Source organism: Solanum lycopersicum, chromosome 1 (genome assembly GCF_036512215.1).
Source record: "Solanum lycopersicum chromosome 1, SLM_r2.1".
Classification (NCBI taxonomy): domain Eukaryota; kingdom Viridiplantae; phylum Streptophyta; class Magnoliopsida; order Solanales; family Solanaceae; genus Solanum; species Solanum lycopersicum.
In genome coordinates, this window is record NC_090800.1 from 15551208 (window position 1) to 15569811 (window position 18604).

Below are 18604 nucleotides of genomic sequence, written 5' to 3' on the forward strand. Positions count from 1 at the left end.
ATTCCACTCCAGCTTGAGGTAATAGTTCCTCTTTAGTTTTACATTCCTTCATGCGTAAATTCAGTTTTAGATTGATGTTCCCTCAGTTTTTACTTGCATTTTCACCGTAGTTGCACGTACTCAAAACTCAATTAAGTCAAAAACTCAGTTCTAGGCGTTTAGTAGTGGGATTTGCAACTCTTTTCCTCTATTTCAGCTAGTTTAATCTTCATTTGAAGACGAATGTTTCCAAGGGGTATATAATGTAAAACCAAATGCCAAAATAGACCAAAAATAAGTTTTTTTCAGAAAAATCTGCATGTGCAACCAATGGTGGCATCGACGGTCCGTCCTGCACAACAGTCGATGGGACAGAAACTCCCAAAAACTCAGCCGGGAAAAATTGGCTAAGTCTTGATCGATGGGTGGACCAATGGTCCTTAGGTCACACGATGGTCTGTAGTCCGTGACCGTTGATTGAGACCCCCAATCACCCACTCTCTGACAAGAGATACGGATGACCAGCACGGTCCATAGGTGAAAAATTTGCTGACTGTTAAGGGGAAATGCAGTTGGGTCAACTCAAGGATAATATGGTCATTTCATATATATTTCATTTTAAAATTCTATAAATTCTATTTTTAAATTTGTCAAAATATTTTTTCAAGTGACAAAATTTTCTGCATAAGTTACATGACTATTCTAGAAACTATAAATTATAAGATTTTTTTAGAACTAAGTCCATGACTCAAGTAAATAGACACTAACACATTCTTCATTTCATTCACTCCTCAATTCTCCCCTCTCTCATGTCATATACCAATAAATTTGTCACCCCCTTTATTTATAATTTGCATCCTAAATTTTTTTCAACATTAAGAACTTCATCTTTAATTATTTCCCTACATGATAGCCCTACTTTTGTAAAACAATTATAAGACAAAAGTAAAATTCACTATTTCTTAGTATGAAAACACCATTTTCAGACTTATACATATAATAAATTTTGAACAAAATTAAATTGATCCACATTATTCATACATTCTTATGAATATGATAATGGACCAGATAACATGTTAAATTCAATATCAATCACAATTTCAATTCTCAAAAGGCCTAATTCATAATAAATGCATCCAGTGAGCAAGCTCTTCAAGAATACAATTTTCAAAAATTTCAGAGCATGTTATGAGACTTTTAAATTTCATGGCATTGCTTTTGTTTTTGGATTGCAAAATTAATTTTTGAAATATCTAATTTATTTGATTTCTCTTTTTATGTATAATTTCAAAACATATATGTCATTATCTAATTAGTGAGAAACATATATTTATTTACTACTACTATTTTATAATCAGTTGAAATCATTTTAAGCAAGTTATGTAAATTATTGTTTTAACTACCTTATGTTAAATTACTGCAGTATATATAATGTTAACTTTTGTTGATATTTTTAAATTCTCATTATTTGAGTTAAAACATTTATCCATCAGGCATATAAATTAGTTTTAAAAAAAAGTTATTTTCTTACTATACTAGATTGTTCTCCTAATTTTAATGAATATTACAAAATGTTAAGTCATAAATATTTAATCCTTTTATCATTTTGTAAAGAATGAGAAGATTCATTTTAGTTTTTATCAAGTAGGTCATTATTTTTGTTTGTTAAACGCCTCTAAAACAAATTTACAATTGTACTCAAAATTAATAAACAGATGGATCAGTACAAATTTTTTTAAAATATTGAGACTTATATCTTTAATCTATTTTCTTGAATATTTTTCAAATAAAATAGAAAAAGAATATCATTATATTAATTATTTAATTCGAATGACAATATGTTAAAATAATCACGGGAACATTTGCTATTTATTATTATTACTTATCATGTTTATTTAAAAATGTCAAATATAATTTTTATATTTGAATTTTTGAGAAAGAATTATTTTTTTGATGTATCCTTATATTGTAGAAACAATTTCTGGTTTTATTAACTTTGTGCCCTCTGTGACCCCTCTATAAAGGAGTATAACTTGAAGTCTTGACTATTGGGTATAGTACTCGTATGTAGTTTTTTTCATTGTTCCTTAATTTGATCAAACACGTTGTCTTGCTTTATCTCTGTCTCACACATGTTCTCCATAGTAATTTATTGAATGTGGCTATATATTTTTACTGGTTTAGATTTTTCTATTTCGAAATGTTTAATCTCTTTTTTTCTTTTTGGAATAGGAAACAACTCTTTGAAAAGTACAAAGCAACAAAATATTTTGGCTATGGACAATATTTTTCATATCGCTATGTGATTTATGTGTTCATGGTGCAAACTTCGAAGTACCAACACTGCTAGAAAAGTAATACGATGCGTTAATCATGTAGCATAGGATGGCGGATAATGTAATGAGCCAATGACACACGCTTGAGTTTGATTTTGCAAGTGTATTAAAGGAAGTAATAGGTAAGTGTGATATATATTATCGTATGTAGGGATGTAAAAAGAATATGAAAGATCGACCGAACCAATCGAACGGAATGGTATCGAACCGATTTATTAAATAAAAATATGATTTATCAAATATATATTTATTTAAATTGTGGATTATTCTTTAAGTGTATACCGTGCCAAACAAGTAGGATGACTTATCTCTAGTGACAATTCAAATTAGACATCATAATTCATATTGTTGGACCCGTGCATAGCACGGGCAATACTCATCTAGTATTATATAGAAGAGTGAAGTGGGAGGACGATCAAGGGCAAAAATATAATTTCACGCTAACAAAAATTTATTAAGAAAAATGATAAATAATTCTAGAAGCATCTCTTTTATATATGAAGTGAATAATGATCAAGAGCAAAAATATAATTTCATACTAATAAAAATTTACCAAGAATAATTACAAGAAAATTAAATAGTTCTAGAAACATTTTAAATCGTTGTTATTACTTCACTTTCTTTTCTTTTGTGAGTTATTGTAATATCTATTTTATTGTTACTCTATTTTACCGTTACTTTAATATAATTCTTTATATGTTTTCAAATTCATTATGTTTATAAAAAATGTTAATTTTTATATAAAATTTATGATGAATTAATTATTTCCATATTTATTTTGGTTCTAACTAATATACTTGAAAATAAATAAATGTGATAAAATTAATAATATAAATTATATTGAAATCAAAAAAAATATATATATATATATATATATATGTATATACATATATGTGTGTATATATATATATATTAAAAAAAAATTAAAATTTGAAATAAAATTAACTATCTATTATTTTTAAAATACAAAAAAGAAATAACTTCGTATTATTTTTAAAATTTAAAAATAAACATATCTTCCTATTATTTAGGTGGTTACAATTCTTTAATTTGATATTTTTATAAATTAGAAAACTGAATTTTTTTATAAATAAATATAAATACATATCAATAATTAGAATTAAAACGACACATGTCAACAATACAAAATTTATAATTTAACTAATTTTATATAGTCAATAATTAAATTGATTAAATATAAACACATGCAATAATTAAAATTAGACGCATTTATTAGACCCAATCAATTACACGGTAGTTACACAAAAATTTATATAAATAATAATAAATTATTAGACCTATTTATTAGAGCCAATTAATTCTACAGCAGTTAAACAATTAAAAATTCACAGTTACTATTTTTTAAAATTTAAATTCTTACAGTTATTTGAAGCAATAGAATTACATTATATAAATTTACTTCTTCTTTTATATTTTGTTGAAACAAGCAAATACGCTCTCTGCAATTTCTTTGTTCATGGCTATGTTTCTATTTTTTATTTTTTATTTTTTTTGGTGATTTATTGCTATGTTTCTATTTGTATTTTTTTTTTTGGGGGTGAATTATTGTTTGAATTATTATATTTAATATATTTTATGATTAGATGATGAAGAGAAGATCTCTTGGCTTAGAATAATATTTAGAAAAAGACGTAGACAACATGTTTCTTCGAAGATAAGTTCATAGTTTGTTCTTATAATTGAAAGGAGTTTGTTTAATTTTGCTTAAGATAAGAAGTATGTTTTATATTATCAATGTTCTTTATGTTTAGCTTTTGTTGTATTATAGTCATGTTGTTAGTTTGTATGAATACTATTCTTTCTTCTTAGATCTTTATAAAATGTACCATGATATAGTAACATGAAGCAATCTAAATTTTGAATTTTTTTTTTGCTCTCAATATTAAAAAGTGTTATTTAATAAAATTAAACAATTAAACTTAGATGATCAAGGTGTTCTTTTAATTATTTTGGGATCATTGTATGTTCATTGCACTAAAGTGATTGCTCAACCTATATTTTTGACATTGATAAATAAATTCTCAATTTCGTTCGTGCCTTTCTTTTCAATTGAGATGGTAAGCAAAAATCTATTTTCTATTAATCACTTTCACATTTGTAATTTTAAAAAATGTAATAAAAAATAAAAAATAATTTCTAACACTTGAATTTCAATTTATGTTCACATACTTAAACTTGGAAGAGAATTGTTTTTAACAAATCACATTTTTTTTATATAATGGTTTGGATAAATCCAAATTGATGTCATCACAGCAGGACAATCACTTCCATCGCGTCTATTTTTAATTGCTGATAATTATGTGTTACTCAGATATTAAAATTTTGATGTTTGTTTGAATGTATGCATTTCACTGCTTATTTTTTGTAATTCAAAATAATGAATTTGAAAATTGTGCAAGAGATTTAAGCACTGTGTTGTGAAAGTCGTCCTACATACGATCATAATAGATGTAGGTTGTAGTTATTTTTGTTGTAATTTATTTCTTGTATTGTTGGTTCATCTGATGCAATGAGAGCATTCGATTGTGAATAAACATGCGAGCATTGGTTAATTTAGTTGTAGCAAATATTGCTCAAGAAGTGTTTTTTGGTTTTATAAAATTGTTTGTGCAATAAATGTGATTTTATTTATTTTGTTCTTCATAGGTTATCTTTATCATATTTAGCATTTGTAATATTTGTTGATTTTTACTGGGATTAATATTAATATTTTTAGGATTTTATGTTATTTTGACATCTTTAAATTTACAACAACAAAAAAATAAGCATACAATATCTAGATTGTTTCATGCAACAAAGAACATAGGGAGAATTTGTAGGATTGGAATTCATCAAAGGCTAAATTGTTGACTCATTTGACATATTTTAAAAAAAGAGATTCCGTACTTGAAGTTTATGCACAGTATAAAGTAAGTATTGCAATTTTACTGAATTTTCAATTCTTTTTTAGTTTGTTACCATCTTCTAATTCAATAGAACATGCAATTTCTATTTATAAATTTCACTTTGACTTCTTATTTAATTGAGTAAATTTTTTGTGTCTTTTTTTTGTGATTTTTTTTCTAGATTTTGCTTTCATTAGTTGAAAGTGATCGATATTCCTTGAATTTTTAAAAGGGAAAATCGTATATAATAACAAACTATTAATTCAAATTAAATACTATAAATATACTTTGATTTAATTGTACCCTATAGGAAATTTTAGCTATTTTCGACATTCTCCTTGGTGAAATCTCGCTCGCAACTCTCGTTTGGTGGCAGTCTCGCTCGCCTCTCTCGCTTTTTATATGAAGACAAATGAGTGAAATGCGTTTGTGTTTGTATAATGCGAGAGGAAATTGTATAAATACATATATTTTCGTTCTCCTCTCTCCCCTCTCCCAGATTTTGCTTGTCACTCTCCCTAATCCCGCTCTGCACCCTTGCCTCTCTCGCTTATACAAACAGAAACAAAATGTATAAATTGTGTTTCTGTTTGTATAAAACGAGAGAAAATTGTATATACACATGTAAATACATATATTTTTGTCCTATACAATTATTAATTATACAATAAAAATACTTCCTTGCCCAGTTTCTTTTGCCGTTTTATACAAATTTAAATTGTATATAATTTGTCTCTTTCTCGTTTTATACAATTCGATTCAATAGTATATTCACTGTCCAAGTCTCTTTTGTGTTTCTCTCTTTCTCGTTTTATATAAATTCAAATTGTATATAATTGCTCGTTTTCTCGTTTTGTACGCAATTATGAAAACTTTAATATAGCATACAAATATGAATTTTGTGTTTGCTACATGTAAAAGTTACCCTTTTTTAAATATGTTTTAAATAAAAACGCATAAAAACAAGGTAAAAGGCGTTACAATGAAAAAGGGAGTTGATACAGCGATTCTTGGTTTTGTATTTCTATGATGGATATGAATCTTTGACATGTATTTGCTATTATTTTATTACTCCATTGTAATTATTAATATTATTTATTTCCATTGCAATTATTTTTACTGCACTTGACAAAATCTGCCTATCCGAAATGAACTCATTAATAATAAGCAATGAAGATTGAAATATGAAGTTATACAAGATAGGACATACCATATATATTGAGACATCATATTCTTTATTGGATTGATTATTCAAGATAAGAAGGTACTAAGAAACAGTTTTTTAAGAGTTTTTCTTACATTTATTGTTCTTTAAGAACGATTCTTGGTAACAGAAACATGGATACATTCAAATTTTTTGTGTAAAAAATATATTTTAAGTGGCCTGCAAGATGATTTGTACAATGTGTACAACAATGTCAAAACATCAAAAGAACTCTGGGATGCTTAAGAAAAGAAGTACAAAACAGAGGATGCCGGAATGAAGAAGTTCATTGTGGCAAAGTTTCTGGACTATGAGATGATAGCTAGTAAGACCGTCGTCACCCAAGTTCAAGAACGGCAGGTCATAATCCATGATATCCTTGCGGAAGGTATAAATTTATTTAATGCCTATGTTAGAAATATTAAGTTTTTCCTTAATACTCACATAATCTTTAATGTAGGATTGATTGTGAATGATGCCTTTCAAGTGGCTGCAATTATTAAAAAGTTACCTCCATTGTGGAAGGACTTCAAAAAGTACTTGGAAAATAAACACAAGGAGAGGATTCTTGAAGATCTCATAATAAGGTTGAGAATCGAAGAGAATAATAAGGCTACAGAAAAGAGGTCACGTGGTAACTCAGCAGTATCTGGAGTAAATGTTGTTGAAGAAGATCCTACAAAAATAAAAAAGAAAGAAAACATTTGGTCCAAAAAGCAATCCTCCTAAGAAGAACTTCAATAGAAATTGCTTCAATTGTGGTGAACATGGTCATAGGGCTACTGAATGCTGGGGTACTAAGAAGGACAAGAAAAAGAAGCATCAAGCAAACTTGGCTGAATCCAAAGGAGAAATGGAAGATCTCTGTGCAATGCTTTCAGAATGTAACTTGGTTGGAAATACAAGAGAATGATGGATAGATTCTGGTCCTTCATGTCATATTTGTGCCAACAAAGAATTATTTTTGTCATATACTCCAACACCTACAGATGAGAAGTTGTTTATGGCAAACTCCGTTGTTGCAAAGGTGGAAGGAGCTGGAAAGGTCCTATTAAAGATGACATCAGACAAGGTGGTGACTTTGAATAGGGTCTCCTATGTTTCAGAAATGAGAAAGAATTTAGTTTCCATTCCAGTTCTGACTAAGAATGGATTCAAATGTGTATTTGTTTCTGATAAAGTAGTCATAAGTAAGAATGATATGTATGTAGGAAAAGGCTACCTCAATGATGGCCTTTTCAAATTCAATGTAATTCTAGTGGATAAGAATAAAGATTTTGCTTCTTCTTACTTGCTTGAGTCTAAATGTTTATGACATGAACGTTTGGGACACGTTAATAACAAAACCTTGTGAAAACTGATTAACCTAAATATTTTACCAGATTTTGAGTGTAATAAATCAACGTTGAATCAAAGTATGCTAAGAATTCTTATAAATCTGTTAAAAAGAATTCAAATCCTTTAGAATTGATTCACACTGCTATTTGTGACATGAAGTCAACACCTTCACGTGGTGGGAAAAAGTATTTCATAACTTTTATTGACGATTGCACTAATATTATTATGTCTATTTGCTAATTGGTAAGGATGAAGCAATAGATGCATTTAGGCAATATAAAACTGAAGTTGAAAATCAGTTAGATAAAAAGATCAAAAATGATCAGAAGTGATAGAGATGGAGAATATGAATCTCCATTTGTAGAAATATGTTTAGAAAATGGAATAATCCATTAAACTATTGCTTCGTACACTTCTCAATCTAATGGTATTGCAAAAAGAAAAAATTGAACTTTAAAAGAAATGGCGAATGCATTACTTATAAGTTCAGGTTTACCACAGAACTTGTGGGGGGAAGCTATCCTTACAACAAATGTTGAATACTGAATAGAATGTCTCACTCAAAGAAACATACTATTCCATATGAGGAATGGAAAGGTAAAAAATCAAACTTGAAATATTTCAAAGTCTAGGAGTGTCTAGCCAAAGAAAGGTCAAGTTCCTATATCTAAGAGGGTAAAAATAGGGCCTAAGACTGTGGATTGTGTATTCATTGGATATGCCACAAAAAGTAAGGCATGTCGATTTTTGGTTCATAAGTCTGAACATCCGGATATTCATGATAATACGGTAATCAAATGAGATAGTGCTGAATTTTTTGAACATATCTATCCGTATAAAACTAGACTTGAGTCATCTAGTGGGGGTATGAACAACCCAGAGAAGAACCAAAAGAGAATGAATCAAATCAAGAGAATCCAAGATGCAGTAAACGTCAAAGGACATCTACTTCATTTGGATTTGATTCTTGAAAGTGAGCCTCAAACATTCAAGGAAGCAATGTTGTCTAGCGACTCAACCTCTTGGAAGGAGGCTGTTAATAGTGAAATTGAATCAATCCTAAGCAATCATACTTGGGAGTTGGTTGATCTTCCTCCAGGGAACAAACCCTTGAGTTCAAAATGGATCTTTAAAAGAAAAATGAACAATAATGGAACTATTGACAAATATAAAGCAAGACTTGTTGTCAAAGGCTTTAGACAAAAAAAAGATCTTGATTATGTTGACACATACTTGCCAGCGACTAGGATTACATCAATTCAGATGTTAATTGCTCTAGCTGCAATATATGGTCTTGAAAGTCATCTAATGGATATGAAAACCGCCTTCTTAAATGAAGAGCTGGAAGAAGAAATTTACATAGAATAGCCTAGGGTTTTGTAGTTCCTAGTAAAGAAAAGAAAGTGTGCAAACTTATTAAGTCACTTTATGGACTAAAACAAGCACCAAAACTATGACATGAAAAGTTTGATCAAACCATGTTTTCAAATAGATTTAAAATCAATGAATGCAATAAATGTGTTTACATTAAAGATACTCCAAATCAGAAAGTCATTGTATGCCTATATGTGGATGACATACTTATAATAAGCAAAGACATTGCTAATAGAAAAACTACTAAGCGTATGCTCTCTAGTAAGTTTGATATGAAAGACTTAGGAGTTGCTGATGTGATATTGGGAATTAAAATTCTTAAAATTTCTAACTGTCTAGCATTATCTCAAACTCATTATATTCAAAAGGTACTTGAAAAATTCAAATATTTGAATTTCAAAAGGGCGAAGACTCCAATTGATGTGAACCTTCATCTTCCAAAGAATAAAGATGAAAGTCAATATCAATTGGACTATGCTAAAGTGTTGGAAAGATTGATGTATTTAATGAATTGTACACGACCACACATAGCTTGCGCTATCAGTAAATTGAGTCGATACACAAGTAATCCTAATCAAAATCATTGGTTGGCAATGACGAGAGTTTTGGGATGCTTAGATGACACTCAAAACTATGCTTCGCATTATAAAAAATATCCAGAAGTTCTTGAAGGATATAGTGATGCAAATTAGATTAATGGGTCAACTGTAACAAAATCCACAAGTGGATACGTTTTTACTATTGGTGGAGGAGCAATATTTTGAAAATCATCCAAACATGTATAGTTCGCTCTACAATGGAGTCTGAATTCATCGCTTTAGACAAGGTAGATCAAGAACCTGAATGGCTTTGGAATTTCTTAGAAGATATTCTATTTTGGCCCAAACTAATGTCCCCTATATGCATATATTGTGATAGTCAATCTGCAATAGGAAGGGATGGAAGTGTTATGTATAATGGCAAGTCTCGTCACATAAGATGAAGACATAACTCTGTGAGACAACTACTCTCTAGTGTAATTATCACAATTGACTATGTGAAGTCAAATGATAATGTGTCAGATCCACTTACAAAAGGCCTAACTAGAGAAGGAGTTGAGAAATCATCGACGGAAATGGGACTATGGCCGAGAACAAGTCATCGTGACGTTAACTCTATCTAGAAGGCTGGAGATCTTAAGATCTAGGTTCAAGGAGATGAAACAAAGTCATTGATGACGGTTCAACATTGTCAAAAATTATCATATAATAATTTTTGACAATGTTGAACCGTCATCAATGACTTTGTTTCATCTCCTTGAACCTAGATCTTGAGATCTCCAGTCTTATGCTTCATTCTCATATGATGAGACAATGTTCAATAACCAGGATAAAAGCATAAGGACTTTTTAATGATTTCTAAGTTTGATACAGGGTATATCAAATGGTGTATCTACGGGATAACACATTTAAAAATCACCTATGTGAGTGTGAAATGTAAGACTCTTTAAGGAGAATTCGGTAAGGCCAGTTCTCTAAGCACTTACTATCCGAGATGTGTTCATGACTGAAACGAACAAAACAATGAGAACTAAGAACAATTCAAGGGTTGATTGTATGGCTTATGTTGTCTAGGTATACACCAAAGCTCGACGGTTCAAAGATATCAAATCTACCGATTGACCGAGTATATCTGATATATGGCACTATGGAAAGTCTAAAGGGAAACCTACTTATCTAGATGCGATTAACCTTTATTTACAAGACACACAAGTTTTTCATGCATATGTTTTAACAATAGTCATTCCCCATTCATGTGGGGGATTGTTGGGTTTAGCAAGTGTGAATGGGAAAAGAAAAGAAAGAATATGAAAAGAGAGAATATGAAAAGTGAGGGAACTATTTGGAGGGAAAATGAAAAGTCATTTGCAAAGTTCAAATGAAAAGTCATTTCTCCCATATCGGCAAAAGAAAGGGAAATTGTTGTCCTTATATAAGGAAACACTTCTTTTATTTCTTAAAAAGCTAAGAAGAAGGTGTCCCCTCGCGCCGTTGCTTTGGATTTGAATTTGGCAAATGATGTGATTGATTGATAAATTTTTTAGACGAAATTTATTTAATAATTTTTTGTTGATCAAATAAATCCTGTTAATATTATCTCTTACAAATTAATTCAGAATGTTAGTTAATTAGTTAATTAACAAAAATAATTCGCGGGTAACGGTAACATTTCAAAAAGTTGTTCCTCTTTTCGAAAAGTCGTTACTTTCTGAAAAGCCGTTATTTTCCTAACAGACACATCTTGCGAAAAGTTGTTATTTTTTTTCAAAAGACACAACTTTCTAAATAAAACAGGTCTGAACAGATTTTTCTAAACAGACACGTTTCTTGCTGAAAATGAATATAAAAGGAAGTTATTTTTGATTTTTTCAAACACTGAAATTTTTCCTCTCTGCATATATTTTTCTCTGAAAATCAAAGTGTCGATCGACTGAGTCTGTGTGACTTGTTGTTGTTCTTAAGTTAGGTAAAGTTAAAGAAGTTTAAGGTACCGCTATTTCTTTAACAGGATTAATCTGTTTTATCTTGGGAGAAATTAATCCATAACCTCGGGTACAGTGAGGGGATTAAATTTCTTAAGGAGACACAGTAATTTCTGTGGACTCTTATTGTTTTGTATTTTTTCTGATTTATCTTATTTCTGTTTCTGTTTATTGGCTAACCTTATAAATACAGATTTTTAACAAGTATATCTTACAGTTCTTTAATGCTCAAAAATATTCTTTCAAATAATTGATTGTTAATCTCTCTCTCTCTCTCTTTTTCTCTCTCTCTCTCTATATATATATATAGATGGTTTTTATTCTAAGACCTTATATATTATAGATATATGCTAAAATTTTGTGATGTTTAGTCTACAACTTTCTCCATTTATTTTTAGTTGCTCTGTCGTGCTTTTGAAAAATTAAATTTATTGCACGCTAAATACTATTTAGAGGTGAGTTTTTTATTATTTTTTGGACAAACAAACAAACAAATTAAATATGTTAATATATAATTATTATTGTCAAATTTAGACAATTTACTAAACTTATATATCGATTTATTTTCACAAATATTGTACTATAACTATCAGGGGTAAATGTTAATCTTCTCTCAAATAAACTTTATAATATAATTATAACAATTTAAAATTTAAAATTATCAATAAATCACTATTTATGATTGTATTTATAAATTAACCGTGCAGCGCGCGGGCACGTATACTAGTTTGTATTAAAGACAATCAAAATTATAAATGTCATTTCATTCTAACAAAAATCTATCAAGAATAAATAGTTCTAGAAATATCTTTCTATATATGAAGTGAATGATGATCAAATGTAAAAATGTAACTTCATGCAAACAAAAATTTACCAAGAATGATAACAACAAAACTAAATAGTTCTAGAAACATCTTTAATTATTTTTATTAGTATTACCTCATTTTTGTTATTTCTTCATTTTTTATGAGTTATTGTGATATCATATTTATTATATAAAAGTAAATAGTTTAGATTACACTTAGCTCTTAATAATAATAATAATATATAAAGTATACTATTAGGTAAAATAAATCAATTTAAAACTAAAATTTATATGTATATTTAGATTTTGTTTATTGAAATATCTTTTAATATTATTATCTTAAATATGCTATATAAAAAAAATTAAAATTCATAAGTCATTCTCTTTTTGAAATGAAATTAATAAATAAGTTCATATAAATCGATAAGGAGAGAGTCATATTTAAAATGAAATATAATGATTTGAAAACTTTAATTCTTCGTTTTAATTTCTACTTTGGTACATATTTGAAAATTACATAAAAAGAATCTTAAAAATGCAATGTAACAATTTAAGATATTTTTAGAAAAACATAGTTAAAAACATAATGAAATTTGGTTGACTCCCTTATTTTTATCGAAGCAAAAAAAATGCATATATTATTTGAAAATAATTTATGAACTAAAAAGTATTATGAATCACAGTAAAATCACAACTAAAAATATGTGAGAACCATATAAGAGATTTCGTTGATTTTCCTAAAGTCACTTGTATCACATAAAATGAAATAAATAAAGTAACATATATTATTCGAAAATGACATAAATGGTATATAAATTAACAATTAAAAATACTTTAAAGAAAACACATATAAAAAGTTTAGTTCGCTTTTTCATATTTCATTTGTGTTACATAAGACCATCTCCAACCCTACTCTATTTTACTCTCCATTCTCTATATGTGGAGAATAAAATAGAGAATGTCTACTGCAACCACTCTCTATTTTAACCTCTACTCTCCAATTACTCTCTATTTTACTTTTTGAATATTATATTATTATTTCTACTTTTTGTAATTAACATATTATTTTTTATATAAGGCTATTAATTAAATTTCTAACATATGCAATTCTTTTTAAATTTAATATAACATTTATAAAAATATTTTTATTTTATATATACTATTTTCATCTCGAATTAATAATATTTTTAATATTTTTTTTAATTTTCGTAACTTTGTGAGACAATTTGATGTTATATTAATTTTCACTATGACAAATGCACAAAACTTAAATGATAAGATAAAAGTTTTAATTTTAAAAATACAACACATAACATAATAATTTAAATACAAGATGACAATGGATACAATGCATAACATAATAATTTTAAAAATTACAACAATTATTTAGTAATCCAGTAAGTCGTATCTAGATTAAACGATATTCAAAAAAGGAATTAGTGTACGATTTAAAGAAGTTATGATTGTGATTGCGGTTGTGCTTGTTGATTTCTTTTTTCAATTAGTCGTAGTTGTTCTTTAGAAATTTAGAATAATATGTAATTTAATATTAAATAAAAAATTTTAAAAAATTAAAATTTTATATTGCATGAAATTATATAGCATGATTATATAAGAAAACAAAAAGGAAATAGAAATAATAATATAATATAGAAAAGAAAGAAAAAGATTTTTTTTTTAGAATGTAAAATAGAGAACTGTATTGGAGTTGATTGTCTAAAAAAATAGAGAACTTTATATTTGAAGAGTAAAATAGAGTATAAGATTGGAGATGCTCATTGAAAAAAACAAACTAATATACGTTGAACATGTACTGGCGCGAACACCCGATATCTAGTATATTATAGAGAAGTGAAGACCAACTAGGTGAGTGGCGATAGAAGAAACCTCATTCATGTATTTATTCAAAGGTTAACAAACACTTGATGAAACATTACAAACCAGGAAAGGCAAAAGGTTTGTATTTGCTTCTCTTGAAACCAACAATTTCCAAACATAAATAAATAAAGAATTAAGTAAAATATTTAAGGTAATAAACATTTGTAAGTAAACTAACAAGAAAAATAAAATGTCAATACACAAGTCATTGAACAAGAATCTCAATGAATGCTAGAAAATATCAAAAGTTTCAAATTCTAAAGTCTAATTAAGTCACTGAGAGGTTCAAATAATATAATTTTGTTTGATTCCTTATCAGTCAAGAATTTCATAATCTATCCCAACTTTCTGCAACTAGTCATGACCCAATTATTACTAAATATTAGTCTTATTTCTCAAATAGTACTAGTTCTAACTATTACGCAATCCTACATAATGTGGAATAATACAACTGAGAATATAATTAACTTTAACAATTAAAAACAAAGGAAAAATTGTATATACTAGCAAATTTTTAATTCGAATTAAATATTATAACTATAGTTTGATTTAATTTTATCCCATAGCAAACTGTTGCTATTTCGCCTCTCTCCCTAGTGAATCTCACTCGCCACTCTCGTTCTTGCTGGACAGTTTCCCTCGCCTCTCTCACTTTTATACAAACACAAATGTATAAAATGTGTTTATGTTCGTATAAAGCGAGAGAACATTGCATATATACATATATTTTCGTTCTCCTCTCTCCCCTCTCTCAGATCTCGCTTGCCGCTCTCACACTCCTCTCTCACGTTATACAAAAAAATATATACATTGCATTTGTGTTTGTATAAAGCGACAGAAAATTGTATATATAAATACAAATGCATATATTTATGTCCTATACACTTACGATTATACAAATACGATTTTTCTCTATCTAGTTTTCTTTTCTCTTTCTCACTTTATACAATTGATTCTTTTTATATTTATACCGAAACAAACTTTACAATTTTTTCTTTTGTATATGTATAGTAAAATATGCATATTAATGTATGATATAGAGTGCAATTATGCAAACTATAGTTATAGCATACACATATAATTTTTATGTTTGATAAATGTGAAAGTTACTCAATTATTTAATCAATCTAAATTGGAAAAATCCATAAGTACCTATTGAACTATGATCAAAATTATAGGGACACAATCCATCTTTACCCGGGGGGGGGGAGGGGTTAACGAGCACACTTTTTTCTCTCTCTATATTTCTTGGCACCTTATGTGTTGACGTGGAGCTACAACCCATACTTGCTGTAATATACATGGCAATCACTGTGTATATATATATATGTATTTTTTAAAGAAAAATATATCATTTTCTTGCCTTGTATTATAATACGGGAATCATTAATTACTTGAATTTATTAAGAATTCTAATAATTCTAGATCATACTCATGATCTTAACAATTAGCCATTTGATATACTTTGTGCCCAAAGTGTATACATGGCAAGAAAATATTCATGTATTATACACTTTGGGCACTAGTGTATACAATTATATATACCCCTATTCTTTTAACAAAGAAAGAGGCAAGAGTAAGTGAAGCAAAATACTACACATACTATTTCTCATATTTCTTATTACCTTAGTTTTATACTTAGTTTATAACAGGTTCTTACTTTTAAGAATGAGGCCTACATTATTTGTCTGAGTACAAACTATAAAATTAAGATACACAATATAAAACACATTTGCCTTATATCTAATTTCATTGATATTATGACACATTTTAATCGTGTTTCTAAGATACAGAAAAAAGATATACATTATGTATCTAAGATACATTCAACAAAATAACATCGACTATATTGTGGTAGGTTGCATTATCTCTAAAAAAAATTCATCAATTGTATAATTTTCGTATTCAATATCAGATATCCATGAATCTGAATGTTCAACAATATTTTGATGTTGATCATTTGCAAAATAAAAATTAAATATAAAAAAAACCCTCAAAAATTGAAGATTCAGAGGAAGGAATTGATCAAGAAGATGAAGTTTATAATTTTAGAATTGGAAAACGCATAAGTACCCCTTAACCTATACCAGAAATCTCAGAGACACACTTATATTATACTAAAGTCCTATTACCCACTGAACTTATTTTAAAAATAGTTTTCTACACCTTTTTGGCCTACGTGGCACTAGTTTGAAAAAAAATGTCGACACATGTTGGACCTACAAGATGGTACCACATCGGCCGAAAAGGGATAGAAAATTACTTATAAAATAAGTTCAGGGGGTAATAGGACCTTAGTATAGTATAAGTATTTCTGTGAAATTTCGGGCATAGATTGAGGGGTACTTGTGCATTATCCCTTTTAGAATTACTAATCTCTGTGATTTAGATTTTATTTTTTTTAATTAAAACTGGGAACACTTGGCATGGATGGATCCACTAAATCCATTATTTTTGGGTTAATTTCCCATAATGTACTCCTTTAATTAAGAAATAATGTTACAACATTAAATTCAATATCAATTAAATCATGTATCTCGTCCTTGTAAGTCTGATAGATATATGTATCTAATGTCTTATGATACATGTATATGATTGTCGAAAATGGTATAGAAAGTAATATTGAAAACTATAAGGATTCCTAGTAAGTAGGATCAAAAGTAGTGATTTTATGTAGTTCATTAAATTATTGATTATCAAACATATATGTACTATTGTAATAACTTAAAAGGTCATTTTCATATTTTTCTTTTCATAAAATTATTGATTTACCCCTCCCCCTATATTGACCTTGAGTCAGTTCTATGTGAATTTTGAAATTTGTTTCGAGCTTTAAGTTAAAAGTTTAGAATTGTGAAACCTTCAAAGTTTTAAAACACTAAAGTTGATTAAAAGAAAGTAATTTTCTGTGTCTTTTGAAATTTCGAGTCTCAACATGTACTTCCTTTAATTTCATCAGCCCCAAAATTAAGAAATTATTTTAAGAGAGTTATCGATTTCAGATTTATTTGAGGTCATTAAGATGGAAATTTGTAAATTTTTAGTCTTTGAGTTGACTTTATTCAACATTCAGGGTTCAGAAGTTCGAATAAGAATTTCGACAGCTCCATTGGATTTGATGAAAATTTTTAGGCTCAGGAGAGGTCTTGGTTGAATTTTCAGAAGTTCCGATCTTGATTTAACATTTTTAGATATTATGTTTATTTCTTGTGACTTTCACAGGATTCGGATTAAAAAAAACCTCAAATTCATATTTCGATTGCTCCATTGAGTCCGAAACATCGAATATAGTCGAATTATATATTTGATTTGTGTGTGTGAGATTCTGAATTAATCTTGTTAGGTTATTAGCAATTTAATATTAATATTTAACATATCAAATTGCTTTATTTTGGAGTTATAAGAATGAACATTGGAATGGATGACTTCTACATCATCCATTAGCATTGGTTATCCATCAATGTATTTCATTCTTAATTCTTCTATTACTCTTTGTAACCTATGTAACTTCCATTATAACCTATATAACTCCCATTGTAACCTATGAAACTCCTAAGGTCATTATCTTCACTATTTACTACCTCCATTATCTTCCTATTCATTGCTAGGAAGACTTCTTGTAGTATAATTAGTGGTAGTCTTCATTTGGTTTTAAAGACACACAATAAATAAGAGAAAACAAAGAGTGAAAGAGTTAGTCTAAAAGAGATTTCTTATTAGTTAAAGGGAGGTGTTCTTTTTTGTGGAGCTTTGGACTCAACTCTTGTCCAGAGTTGTTGAGTTATACTTTGTGAAGGTTGTTGTATCCTGGAGGGGACAAGTCAAAGAGGACTACTGTTGGACCGGTGAAAATATTTGCTGCAGTGGCTTGAATCTCCTTAAAGAGAGCGAGATATCCGCGCCTCAGCCTGAAGAGATTAATTTCTTCATTTTATTTTCAATTGTAATCTTGCAATTTTATTATCTTGTAAGTTTTTTCACTAACAATTTTAAGGAGATTTAGAAGATGGCTACAATTGAAAAAACCGCGAATGTCAAGATGGGAGATCTTAACAAGCCATTTCGGTTCAATGGTAACCATTTCAAGAGATGGAAGGGTAAAGTACTTTTCTACTTAAGTCTTCTCAATGTTTCTTATGTATTAACCAAGAAGAATCCAAATAAAGAAGACATCACCACTATGAATGATGATGAAACTATTTCTCATCTAGAGAAAGTGGAAAAGTACGATAGTGATTCCTATAAGTGTCGGTATTATCTTCT

At 28.4% G+C, this 18604-nt stretch overlaps 1 protein-coding gene across 1 annotated transcript; it reads left to right on the forward strand.

Moving 5' to 3' along the window:
* The first annotated feature begins 6701 nt into the window (after window positions 1-6701).
* On the forward strand, window positions 6702-7740 carry LOC138341140 (uncharacterized). The gene is made up of 4 exons (XM_069293075.1): window positions 6702-6813; window positions 6886-7132; window positions 7203-7309; window positions 7415-7740. Exons 1-4 carry the CDS (start codon window positions 6702-6704, stop codon window positions 7738-7740), a joined length of 792 nt encoding a protein of 263 aa, XP_069149176.1.
* The last annotated feature ends 10864 nt before the right edge of the window (window positions 7741-18604 follow it).

What these genes read in the sequence shown, in the direction of transcription:
- LOC138341140 (XM_069293075.1), top strand. Translation starts at nt 6,702, where the DNA reads ATGAAGAAGTTCATTGTGGCAAAGTTTCTGGACTATGAGATGATAGCT. An exon ending in AAAAAGAAAGAAAACATTTG is followed by an intron (nt 7,133 to 7,202) that starts GTCCAAAAAGCA and finishes ACATGGTCATAG; the next exon opens with GGCTACTGAATGCTGGGGTA. An exon ending in CTGTGCAATGCTTTCAGAAT is followed by an intron (nt 7,310 to 7,414) that starts GTAACTTGGTTG and finishes CAACACCTACAG; the next exon opens with ATGAGAAGTTGTTTATGGCA.